The sequence below is a fragment of the Dasypus novemcinctus genome, chromosome 3 (genome assembly GCF_030445035.2).
Source record: "Dasypus novemcinctus isolate mDasNov1 chromosome 3, mDasNov1.1.hap2, whole genome shotgun sequence".
Taxonomy (NCBI): Eukaryota; Metazoa; Chordata; class Mammalia; order Cingulata; family Dasypodidae; genus Dasypus; species Dasypus novemcinctus.
The window spans coordinates 86606287-86618833 of NC_080675.1; the positions used below are offsets into that span (position 1 = coordinate 86606287).

The 12547-nt window shown below is 42.9% G+C and overlaps 1 protein-coding gene across 1 annotated transcript in view; it reads right to left on the reverse strand.

The window, feature by feature from the left end:
* Positions 1 to 12249, reverse strand: part of FOXG1 (forkhead box G1) — a 28022-nt gene extending 15773 nt beyond the window's left edge. Inside the window, exons 1-3 of the mRNA XM_058293630.1 lie at positions 10735 to 12249; positions 6598 to 10235; positions 6009 to 6090 (exon numbers count right to left, since the gene is read on the reverse strand). Of these exons, the coding sequence (XP_058149613.1) occupies positions 10753 to 12216 (1464 nt within the window). The 5' untranslated portion in view covers positions 12217 to 12249 and the 3' untranslated portion in view covers positions 6009 to 6090; positions 6598 to 10235; positions 10735 to 10752. The remainder of the gene's footprint in view (positions 1 to 6008; positions 6091 to 6597; positions 10236 to 10734) is intronic.
* Positions 12250 to 12547: the final 298 nt, after the last annotated feature.

The following is a 12547-nucleotide window of genomic DNA, read 5'->3' on the forward strand; positions in this document are numbered from 1 at the left end:
GTATATAAAACACTGATGGGGGAAATATTTTACATGCTTCTCAAGAAACTTTTTAGAGGGATGTGTAAAAGAGATTTTTAAAATCGCCTTAAGTTTTATTTTCCTACTCTTCTTGTTGTATTTGAGATTTGAAATTGTGGAAGAGATAAAAGATGAACAGGGAAAGGAGTGCATATGGCTGATTTCAAATAGATCCTTTTACTGGGTGTGAAAGAAAGAAAAATATTTCCTCCAGTGCAGTTGTGTGAAAAAAAGGGAGGGGTGGAGAATGATTTGCAAGGAGTTCACTTGTACTTTTTCTTATTGTTTTAGGTGGTGACCCATCAGGGTTTCTTTCTCATTACTTTCCTCCAAACTAATTTCCTTGAAAGCATAAATGTGGGATTTACTTATCGCTTCATTCTCTCACAGACTGACATAATCAACCGCAAATATTTTAGTTAAATTTTCAAGAGAAAAAGTTGGTGGAGGTCAACAGATTCCATCTTAGGACAAGACCGAATTATCAACCCCAGTTGTTTAGATTTTACAGTTCGCTTGATATCTGCCTGAAATGAGCTGTAAACAAAAACACAAAGGTAAGGGTTTTGTTTATTTGTTTTTTTGCAATATCGATGAGCAATTATGTGTAAACTATCAAAAAGAAATTCTCAGATTTTTTATGTTCACTGATTTCTTCCTCGTTTTGCCTTTCTTTCGATTTGTCTTTGAGGCAGTAACGCGACTACTTCTCTGATTCTCAAATGATGCTTTTGTTGGCTCATATTAATGTTGAAGAAGATCACATACATGGTTGGAAAATATTGTTATTTTTCTTTAATGGGAAAAAATTGGACTCCCGCGAGTCAGATCTGTGCTTTCCGAAGAGCAATGGAAATGGTACTGACATCACTTTGCACTTTAACAATCGGATTTGGTCAGGGTACAAGTTGTTTGTTTAACCCGACAGCTCGGTGCACCCCGTCGCACGCTTTGCACACTCATTAAAACGATTATTCACGACCTGTCGAGTGTTTTCGGGTTCACTCACAGGAAAGGCTTGGAGCTACGGAGAGCAATTCAAGTCAACACTGTCCACTACCCCGATGCACGTGAGAACGAGCTGGTGCGTGCGTAAAAAGACAGAGGGAGGGGTGGGTAAGCACGCCTTAGCCTTAAATCTTGTTCATCTGATGCTCTGGAATCTCAATCTCTGCAGATGCCAAGGGTGCTTGGTCCATCGAGGGCCATGTCCCTACGTTAACGTTAAGGGCTTGGTACAGGATAGAAAAATAAAATAAGACCGTAAACACAAATACTACAAGCTCTTCCTCATCTCCTTTCAAAATTCTGCAAAGCTTTGACGTCCTTCGGTTGGGGCACCTTCTGCCTCCGCCACCGGACTGCACATTCCCACCTCATACTGCGCGGAGGCTGACGTTAAGTAGTTTCAGGAAAACCCTCCAGGATGAGGAAATTAACTCTTTTTCCATACGTTTGGTTCTCAAGAAATAATTCGTTTAATTGTCTTCTACTATGTTCCTCGCAAAAATTTGGGTGCGGGAGGGGGCAGCGAAAGAAATGAAGAACTGGACTGTTACCACACATTTGGCAGGTGTATTCCAAACGATTACCAAGGGAAGATTCATCTTCCAAGCTGAGAGAAAATTCCTATTGAACGAGGAGTAAATAGCCCTTGATAAATTCGACTACCTTTTTTCCCCAGTTGTCAAGTCACCTTTCAGTACTTTATAACGGCATAGGAGAAGCAAAACCACGAACGTTTCTCAATCTCCCGCTATTGCTTTGTGCTTGAAGAAGATATACTCCATGGTCTTTAGCTTTGGTGTTTGTTCAAAGGAGCCCTGATGCATAGCATTCGCATGTGAGGTCTAAGAGAACTGCCTATCTTCATAAAGGTAAAACCGTGCATATACACTGAATTTTAGAAATATACAAATACATTTTTGTATTTAACATGTACTCAGGAACTCCGGAATATCTTATTCCGCATAGGTACCCCTGCCGTAATTGTAGAGTTAACAGATTGTTTTAAAACAGATGTCTCATTTCTATATTTAAATCCCGTTGCTACTTAATATTTATTTCATCTACAGCATTTGTAAATCCAGCGGCCACTCTTATTTTTATGAGGATAACCGAGTCGTGCCAACCAAAAAAGACAAGGTTCATTCATCAATTTCATTCTATCCTATCTGACATAAAATTATCTGGTTTTCTATTTTATTGAAATACATCAATGTTATAAGTGAAAAGAATGGGACTTTCAAAGCAGTGCGAGGTTTTAATCAGAAACAGGTTCCTAATTGCCAAAAGCAAGTATGAATAAGTAATTCCATAAACTATCACTATCAGGTTTACATAAAGTGGATCTGTCATGTGCGTTTCCTCCCAAAAGCTCTTTCATTAAAACCAGCCCGTGATAATAATCAAGAGGCAGATGCTGAAATATGTAAGTAAATAACTGAAAGTCTCTGCATAAATAAACACAAATCAATGTAGCAATAGACAACACTATCGACGCAGAAATGATCGATTTTAGTCTTCCAACCTGCAATCAGAGCTTGCGATCTATATTTAAATGTATATGTTTTCAACTCCATCACTACTGCTGCTACTATTACTATGACTGCTGCTGCTGCTGAAAGATGCTAAATAAACAAATCCTGCTGCTTGTTCTACCTGATTTTACTTTATTCTTTTGAGAGTATTTTTGAGGGACTGGAAGGAATACCCTACCTTTTTCTATGAAAGCTTTGCCAAACTTTTTTACAACTACATCATTATTATAAAAATTATTAAAGTATCAAATAATAAAATTACCACCTTATTCTTGCTCTGAATTTTTCAACCTTCATTACAGCCTCTAATTATTCATTCAACACATTTTAATAGGAAAACACACAATAGTACTCTCTATTTTAAAAGATTTTCTAACTAGTGTAGTACCTTTGGATTTAAAGATTCCTGGGCCTTTTGTTAAAACAAATGAGGAAAAATGGCATTTCCTCAATACACCACGGAAGCTCTCACACCTATGCCTGCATATGCAATCTGAAACAAGCAAGGGGGAAAAAGCATATTCATTATTCCAGAATTGCTACATATAATAAATGCAAACAAACGAGTCTGACTCAAAAAAAAACAAAAAACAAAGATACTTCTGATTTCTAGAATTTCACATATAAAACAATGTTTCAGATTTTACTTAAGACTAGAGAAAATTTATTGCTGGGAGGGCAGAAATGATTTAAATTATCAAGCACTGGTGTGTCATGAGTTTCTGTATTTACGTTCTGTATATGAAAATACGGTGTCCATATTTTTTTCCTCATCAACAAAGATGCTTATTTGCAGTCATTCTTGAATCTAGTGTTATCCTTCTGAAACATGGGCCTTTAAAAGAATTTATTTATGAAACTCAGCTTCTTTGAAAGTGATTTTTCCTATACATTATCACCATCAAATAAATATCGGTTTTGATTATCCATGTAATATTGTGTGATCAAGCATTCTCTTTAACTCCTCTCTTTCCCATTCATGCCCAAGAATTCAGGGGCAATAGGACCCAAAAGGCAAATATCATCAGTTGTTGTTTAGAACTAATTTAACAAATAATTTAACTCTAAGAAACAATGATCAGGTCATTAAATTTCAGAACATTGAGAAAATGAAAGAACGGTATTGAAAACCTTCCCTAGCCCTCTTACAGTTTTTGGTCTTGCAGTTCAATCAACAGAATAAACAAATGCCTTATCAGACAGGTAGAGAGGAATATACGTTTGCACCTTAAATACATTCTGATTAAAATAATGGGGCAATAGAAGAATTGGGGGAGAAAGTAAGAACTCGTAAAACAGAAGAGGGAGAAAGGAAGACCTTATGAAACCAAAGACGGAGACTCTGATTCGGGAAGTGCTAGCCAAGTAGGAAAATTCAACCTAAGCTGAAAATGAATATCTAAACGTGACTGGCAACTGAATACTCCCTTTCATTGGAATACGAATCAAATCTCCAAATCCCCAAACGGGCAACGTGGTTTCCATCCCGCGCGGCTTTTCCCCTTGTCGGGAAAAGTTGGGTACCCACCAAGGCTGAGCACAAGGGAAGAGCATTGTTTTCTTTCAATACCTGTTAGGCAACAGACCCCTCTCCGCCCCCCCCCCCCCCCAAATTACGAAGGGCATTTTATCCACCACCACCCCACACACATACAATTTTGAGAACTATTATTTTTTGTTTTTATTTTAAATGTCTTTTCCGATCACACCAATTTCGAAATTTCTGCCTAACTTACGTTTTGATAGAAGAGCGGGTGACGACAGTGCTGAAGCACAGGAATTGGGTAAAAGAGGGTCTGTTGGGAGGGGAGTCAGAAGTGGACGTACTCTTTTCTGCATCGCTCTTTCTTTTCCGTGGTCTTCCCAAAGCAGAAGATCACCGCCTGACAATCTCCCGCACACTCGGGTTCTCGGTCCACCCGAACCTACCTCTCCCCACTCCAGGTCCGCCTTAGCGCTAAAGGAATTCCTACCTCGAGGCCACCTTTCCCCCTTAAGACCCTTCTGCCTTGGACCACAGTCTTTGGCCGAAAAAGAAAACGGGCTAAAAAGCGAAAGGGTAGAGGAGTGGGGATTGGAAAGGAAAGATGTCAGAGAGAAAACACAGTTTTAGTTAAGTACTGAGAGCTGAAACTGCACCGGATAAACAAGAAACACCTCTAAGGGGGGCGGGGGGGGGGGGGGAAGAGGCGGGAGAACCGATCAGAAAAATAAGGAGAAAGAAAAAAAGGGACAAGCAAGGTTTTGGCATCAATTTTCCCTGAGTCGGTCAGTGTGCGCGAGGAAACTCAAAGCTCGGCTTGTCCTGGGCAAGAGCGCCCTCACCTTGCTGCTTCCTGCGCAGCGCCGCGCTTCACTCAGCGCAAATCTGGGCGGCAAAGCCCGCAAGAGCGCCTCTCGTTCCTGGTGACGAGCCGCCCGCGAGATTCGGGCTCAGCAGCCTAACTCTGTCCTCTACGTTTCTCTAAAGCCTCGGGCTCCTTGCCACAATGACTTCAAGCCCCACCACCGTGCCCTTCTCCAACTCCCCCCCGGAGTCCCTTAGCACCGGGAGTGGAAGTAAGACGCCGTGGCGGGGGACCCAAATTCGCTTCCGGCGGTGCCAATCTGTATCTAAGGCGCGCTCGCAGCTACTCTCGGGACAGCGAGGCTCTCGAGCATACACCTCCGTCTCCTAAGTGTGCATTAAGAATCAATTATTTGCCTGAGATTCCCAACGCCGGGAACTGGGATATTCCCAGCAGGGATAAGTCAAGCCCAGAACGGTGCTCATTTCCCGAGTCCTTCGAAGAGGCGAGAGAGAAGCCTCCCGCGCTCATCGCGCGCCACCCTCTAACTGGGACAGCCGTGCTAAAGGTGGTGGGGACACTCCTCCAAATTATGGGTAGAAGCTGGGGACGGAGGGCCAGTTCTGCGAAAAGCTGGTGACTTAAGTGTGAAAATAGGGTTGGGGAAGAGTTCTACAAACAAACAACAACAACAAAACCCAAGTGCGGGAAGTCCTTGGCTCTGGAACAAAGTTCTCTCATTCTCTCTCAAAATAGGGAGAGCAAATACCTCAAGGTATGAATGTTAAGAAAGTGCCGTTAGGGTATTCTCGAAGACTCAAAAACCGTATTCCCATGAAATGAATTACTTTGCACTATTTCAGTCTCTCGCTACCCGTCCTCCATACAACTTCATCTTGTTTTCTCTCCATTCCCCTTTGACATGGCTACAATCTTTTTACTTTAGGGATCCACCGTGAATTTTTGCGGATGAGAAAAAATAATGCATTCTTTTAGCTACTTTTGTTGGTAACCCACTAAGGAAAATTTTCCGGCAAAAAAATAAATACTTTAGTCCCCGGGCCTCAATGCCACGGTTTACCACCTTACTAAAAGCAATCAGTAGGTCATTCCCAACCCCCTTCCCGCCGGGTCCCCTCGGAAAAGCCCTTTCACTTACCGATCTAGGCGAAACAGCGCTCCCAGGACTCAAGTCTTTTTTTTTTTTCGTCCGCATGCTTCGGACAGCCTCTGGCAGAGCTCTGATAGAGGGAAAAATAAACAAAAAGAAATCGGGAAGGAGAAGAGAGAGACTCGAAATACAACCCCACAAATCATGTATTCTCCAGCCTGCTGCCCCCATGGCCTACATCCTCAGGAGAAGATCCTCCCAAACTGACCACTAGAATGGGTAAAGTGTAGGATTGGGGGCACTTAGTAAGAGGTGGGTTATTTTATGTGCTAGTGGTTATTTCCTTTTTTTGGGGGGGGGGGATGCGGTGGATGGAGGGTAGAGAAGAGAAATGATAGGGATGGGAGAAAGAAATTGCTAAAGCGCTTACACCAAAAAATTGAGAAAGAAGTACTAACTGTAAAAGATAGCCTCTTTTGAACTCTTACAGGTAGGCAGCTGCTACAAAGAATGCAGACATGTGCGCTCAGGAAAGAGAGAATCTAGATGACCCATATTCTTTCCCTATCTCTGGGATCTGGCCTCAAGGAGAAAAAAAAAAAAAAAAGACGGGCATTTTAATTCAAAGTTCACCTACCCTGCTTGTTGGAATGGTTGCGCAGATTTTCATGTTGGAGAGTTCCATCTGTCTGGCAGAAGCTGGAGTGGTGTTGGGGGCAGGTTATCTGGTGAAGTAGGAATGTACAGGAACCCCGCCCTCTAGGCACAGTTACACAACCCCAGCAACCCGTCTCAGCCAGCTCTAAAACCTCTAATGATCTTCACCTTCACCCTTTGTTAGCCTAATTCTCCAACAGGCTTTTAGTCCCAAACACAGCCAGCCAATTTAGCCATTCATAAAATTAATTTCTGCAAAGCAAAATTATTTCAATGCATGCAAATTCCTTAACAATGTTGTGGAAAACACTTAAAAACCACACTTGTATATTTAGAGTTCTGAATATACTGGATTTATACAGCTCTCTGAGGAGAAAGATATTAACAATTTAAATAGATATTTAAATCAAGACACTGTAAGACGTTTTCTGTTTGTTTGTTTTTTACTGTCTGCCCTGATACAAGTCATAGAAGCCACACCAAACTTTCCATGACTATATTGACATTTGTATTAAATCTTGTTAGCTCTGGACGTCATTTCACTTGATTTCCAGCCTTATAGCACATACGAGAAATCATTTCACTATTGTAAGTTTAAATAACTTTTCATGTTTTATATATTAATAATTTTTATTAACCTTTATATCAGACAAATGCAAGTAAAATACCTTAAACCTGGAAGCAAGCTATAGTTTGGCACTTAAAATTTTAATTTTCAGTTGCAAATCTCTCAGCTCAAAAAGAGCAAATTTGATCTAACATTTAAAACAATAATAAATATGAAAGATATGCTTCAAAAGTTTTGAAGTGTTTTTTTTTTCCTGGCATAAACTAATTTTAACTGGCAAAGTGGGTGACAACAAATATCAACACAACATTACAACCAAATTGATGCAAAAATGTATTAAGTGCCATGCCAGACTGTCATACACATTTTTAAAGATAACTTGAGGGATGATAGATAGAAGTAAATGGAATGTTCATATTGGGCCTCAGGAGGCCTTTACAAAGTCTCTCTCTCTCTCTTTGTATATCTCTTTATGTCTAGTATACCTATTAAACAAGCTATTCTTATTTTTAATCACAACCATTATATATGTAACTGGGACATGTGTACAAGCAGTATTTCCACCCATCTTTAGTTCCTATGAATTCAAAGAATTCAACTTAACTCTTGACCTCAAAGTATGAAGTTCATCATTGAAATTCTATTTCTACATCATCCAAAAAAAAAAACAAAACACCCCACTACAATTACAAATAAGGATAGAAAAAGAAAAAGAAAAATACCCATGGAGAAAATCTCTCTTTTATATCTCTATCCCTTTACCTCAATATAAGAGCTCAACTTTTTGACATTTCGTTAGGCAAAAGACTGTACTGCCCATGTGCTATTATGTTCTCTTTCCACAAATAAAATCCATGGCAAAAGCAAACAATACATCATCACCTTTGTCAGCCTAAACACATGCCTTTCTTTGAGCTATTTTAGCTCCCAAATGTGTAATGGGGATTTCCTCTGCCTAACTCTATTCTCTTGGATTCTACTGCAATTTTTAAGTACTATTTTAAATTCAGTCATAAATTTGGCTTTTAAAACAATCACTTAATAATTTGGAGAATTTTACTTCATGATTCTTTCTGAAGAACTGTTAACTTTCAAGAAACTTGGTACACCCTGGTGAAAATTGCTCATATTCTAAGAAGATAAAAATCATCTCAAAAGAGATAATTAAGTGAGCTGCCTGGGTATATTTTGGCCCATTCCCCCATTTGAGCATATTTGATTTCAGCTCTTTTAAATTTCCTGGCCTTTATTTTTCTCTTTCTTTCTTAGGGCTCTCTCTCTCTTTCTCTCTCTTTCTGTCATTCATTCATTCCTTCCTTCCTTCTTCCTTTCATTTTGATAGTGGTGGAATTTATTTTTCAGCATAAAAATCCTCTTTCTCTCTATGCTTTTTCTATCCATTCAACAACACACCCACACATAATTTTCCAATATTAACTATTTTGTATTTCAATTTCAAATCTAAGTTTGTTTGTTTCTCCCTAGGCTTTTTTTCTTTTCCTTTTTTTTCCCCTGAGCAACTCTGTTTGCCGATAACATCTTGGGGACAGATTATTTTTCACTGGGCCCATTGTAAGAAGTAGCCAGCTTATTGCATTACTGCAGAACACATTTCAGAGTATACAATTGTAACAAATGAACAACTTGTGCTCCACGACTCACCACAGGATCCAATTAGTTAGTAAACCTTTTACTCAGATTTTCTAATTATTTTCTGGAGTTATAGCAATTGGGCAGCCAGAAACAATTCAAAAACTGTTTTCATTTTGATATATGTATACGACAAGCTAAAATTGACTGCGTAAGCAAAAGGAACAAATTTCTGGATTAGATTGTACAGACATACTGAAAAGGGCATTAAATAAATACCTCTATGTAGTAAAAATGGGGGAATAAAGGAGAGAGGCATCTTCTTGTGAACACCTAGAACTTTAAACTGTTATAATTAAAAAATAAAATATAAACATTTATCTGCAAGTCATTACAACAGGTGATCACTTCAGCAAAATCTATATTGCAACTTCAGCACATCTTTATTAGAACTCTTTCATTGTGGGTAAACAGCCACAAAAATAAATGCTGACTTAGAAAGTATAAATACAAATATTTTGAACAAAAATGTTTGCAGCATTCATAGCGCAAATTGTACCTGAACTGAAGGGCTCTGTGTGTCTATATATATTACATATGTGTGCATCATATTCACTTCTATCTAACCATATACATATTTATTTATTATTTATAATTTGCCAAGGCTATACAAATACCTGAAACAAAGTATATAAAAGGTAAGCATTCTATTAACTGATTTGAAAATAAACACAAGGTAAAGAGCTATGCACATAAAATTAAATTATATCTTCTTGCTGTATATCTACAGAAACTTAAAAGATACCAGCTGAAAAGCCTAAACTTTTTTTTTAAAGCTAGTGTTTATCAAATAGCCTGCTCCTTGTAAAGTTTGATTCCCCAATGGGGGAAAAAATATTATTTCCATTTAAAAATTTCAGTTCAAATCAAAGGAGCAGTTTAAGTCTTAGGTTGGCTGAAAATGCCTTTGAATTCCCTATGACTTTAGTGGGCTTTTAAAAATTAGCTCTGTTTAATAAAAGAGACAAAAGTATCAAGATATATATGAATTTAGCCTATTTTTTTTATTTCTGTGTGTTCATAGTAAACATTTTTGTAAGTGACAAACACGGGCATATGACCACAGTATCACAATCAAGAAATTTTAAGACAACATTAACAATCACTCAAATTTATGCGGCATTTGCGCAACACAGGTTACATATTTGCAAGGTTTACCTATAAGTACAATAGGTATTAACATTTCACTACATTTAGAAAAAATAAAAGTGACCTGTTAGTGACCACATACATCAAAATATACACAACACAAACTGAAGGCAATCGTTAATTTTGTCCCCTTCCAATTCATTTGAATGGCCAGTGCTGCCAACTGAAACAACTTTCCTTTTTTTGTCGTCGCTGTTGTTCTTAATAATACTTAGTATACCGAGTGCATTTTCTAGAACCCAATCTTTGGTCTAAAAGTAAACAAAAGAAAAAAACAGTTCTTTAAAGAAAAGGACAAAGCAAGAAATGGCCAAAAATAATTTCTTGGGCATCTTTACTATGAATGCTTCTTAAATACAAATTACAGTTTAACATTTTAAAACTCTCCCCATAATTTAGGTTGTTCTCAAGGTCTGCGTCCACCACACAGATCCATGATAACTTATAATACTGCACACATGGAAATCTGGCGGCTCTGAGAGATAGACTTGTCAGGTTTGAATGAAATGGCAAAGCAGTCACTATTTAGATACACATTCTACTAGAATTTTGACTTCCAAACCTTATATTCTACAATGTATTCTCCCCACATTGCACCTCGCTGACACTCCACACCTTGTTAGAATAATAAACAACCCTAAAGACCGAACAAACGTACAGAAATGGGGGCGGGGGCGCTTAATAAAAAATACCTGGACTTATTTTTTAATTATCATTTACAATGCAAATGTGTGTAAAACGTTCACTTACAGTCTGGTCCCAGGGATGTTAATGTATTAAAGGGTTGGAGGAAGACCCCTGATTTTGATGTGTGAAGTAATCAGACAGTCCTCCGGACAGTCCCGTCGTGAAGCTTGGCAAAGAGGGTCTTAAAGACTCACAGGGCAGCGTCGAGGGGGCCTGCGGCGACGTGGAGGAGGACGCGGCCCGGGCGCTCATGGACGTGCTGCTCTGCGAAGTCATTGACGGGTGCGGGACGTGGGGGAAAAAGTAACTGGTCTGGCCCGCGAGCAGGTTGACCGAGCAGGGGTTGAGGGAGTAGGTCCCGGAGCAGGGCACCGACAGGCCGCAGGGCACGGAGGCGGCGAGCGCGGCGGCCGTGAGGTGGTGCGTGGCGTACGGGATCTCCCCGTTGACCAGCCGGTCCACGCTCAGGCCGTTGGCCGTGGAGAAGGAGTGGTTGTTGCCCAGCGAGTTCTGAGTCAACACGGAGCTGTAGGGCATGGGGTGGCTGGGGTAGGCCGACGTGGTGCCGTTGTAACTCAAAGTGCTGCTGGCGCGGGGGTGGTGCAGGGACAGGAAGGGCGACATGGGCCAGTAGAGGGAGCCGGCGCGGTCCATGAAGGTGAGGCCGGTGGAGGTGAGGCGCGCGCCGCGCTTGAAGGCCAGCTTGGCGCGCGAGGTGGTGGAGCGGCGCCGCAGCTTGCCCGTGGTGCCGCCGATGAACACGTCGTCGCTCGACGGGTCCAGCATCCAGTAGTTGCCCTTGCCCGGGTCGTCGTAGTGGCGCGGCACCTTCACGAAGCACTTGTTGAGCGACAGGTTGTGGCGGATGGAGTTCTGCCAGCCCTGCTTGTTCTCGCGGTAGTAGGGGAAGTTCTTCATGATGAACTCGTAGATGCCGTTGAGCGTGAGCCGCTTCTCGGGGCTCTGCCGGATGGCCATCATGATGAGCGCGTTGTAGCTGAAGGGCGGCTTCTCGTACTTGCCGTTCTTCTTCTCGCCCTCCTTGCCCCCCTCCGCGTCCTTGCCGCCCTCGCCCGCCCCCTTCTTCTCCTCCCCCCCGGCCGCCGCGCCCTTCTCCTTCTCGTCGGGCCCGCCGGGCGCCAGCTCCCCGGGCCCGCCGCCCGGCTCGCCCTTGCCGCCCAGCGCGTCCGCCTTGGCCCCGTCCAGGCCGGCGGGCGGCGGCGGCGGCGGCGGCGGCGGCGGGAGCAGCAGCGGCTGCGGGCCCTTGTCGTCGTCGGCGGCGGCCGGGGCGCCCCGCGCCTGCGGCGGCTGCGGGGCCGGGGGCGGCGGCGGCGGCGGCTGCTGCGGCGGCGGCTGCGGGGCGGGCGGCGGCGGGTGGTGGTGGTGGTGGTGGTGGTGGTGGTGGTGCGGGGCGTGGTGGCTGTTGTGGTGGCCGTGGCTCGCGTGGTGGTTGTCGCTCTGGACCGCCTCGGGCACCAGGCTGTTGATGCTGAACGACGACTTGGGAATCATTTTCACCTCCTTCCTATCTCCCATGTCCAGCATCACCCAGTCGTCGGGGGGAAACGGCGGCGGCGGCGGCGGCGCGGGCGCGGGCGCGGGGCAGCGGCGCGGCGGGCGGCGGCGGCCGGCGGGTGCCGAGCGGGGCGCGGGCGGCGCGGGCGGCGCGGGCGGCGGCGGCGGCACTGAGCGCTCCGACAGCAGCGCAGTTGGACCGCAGGCTCGGGCGCTGGCAAGTCATGTAGCAAGAGCAGCAACCACCCCTCAGGAATTAGGAAAAAAAAAAAAAGGGGGGAAAGAAAAAAAGAAAGAAAGAGAAAGAAGAAACAACCACCGCCCCGGGGGTGAAGCTCCCTCGCTCCCAACTCTACTTCAT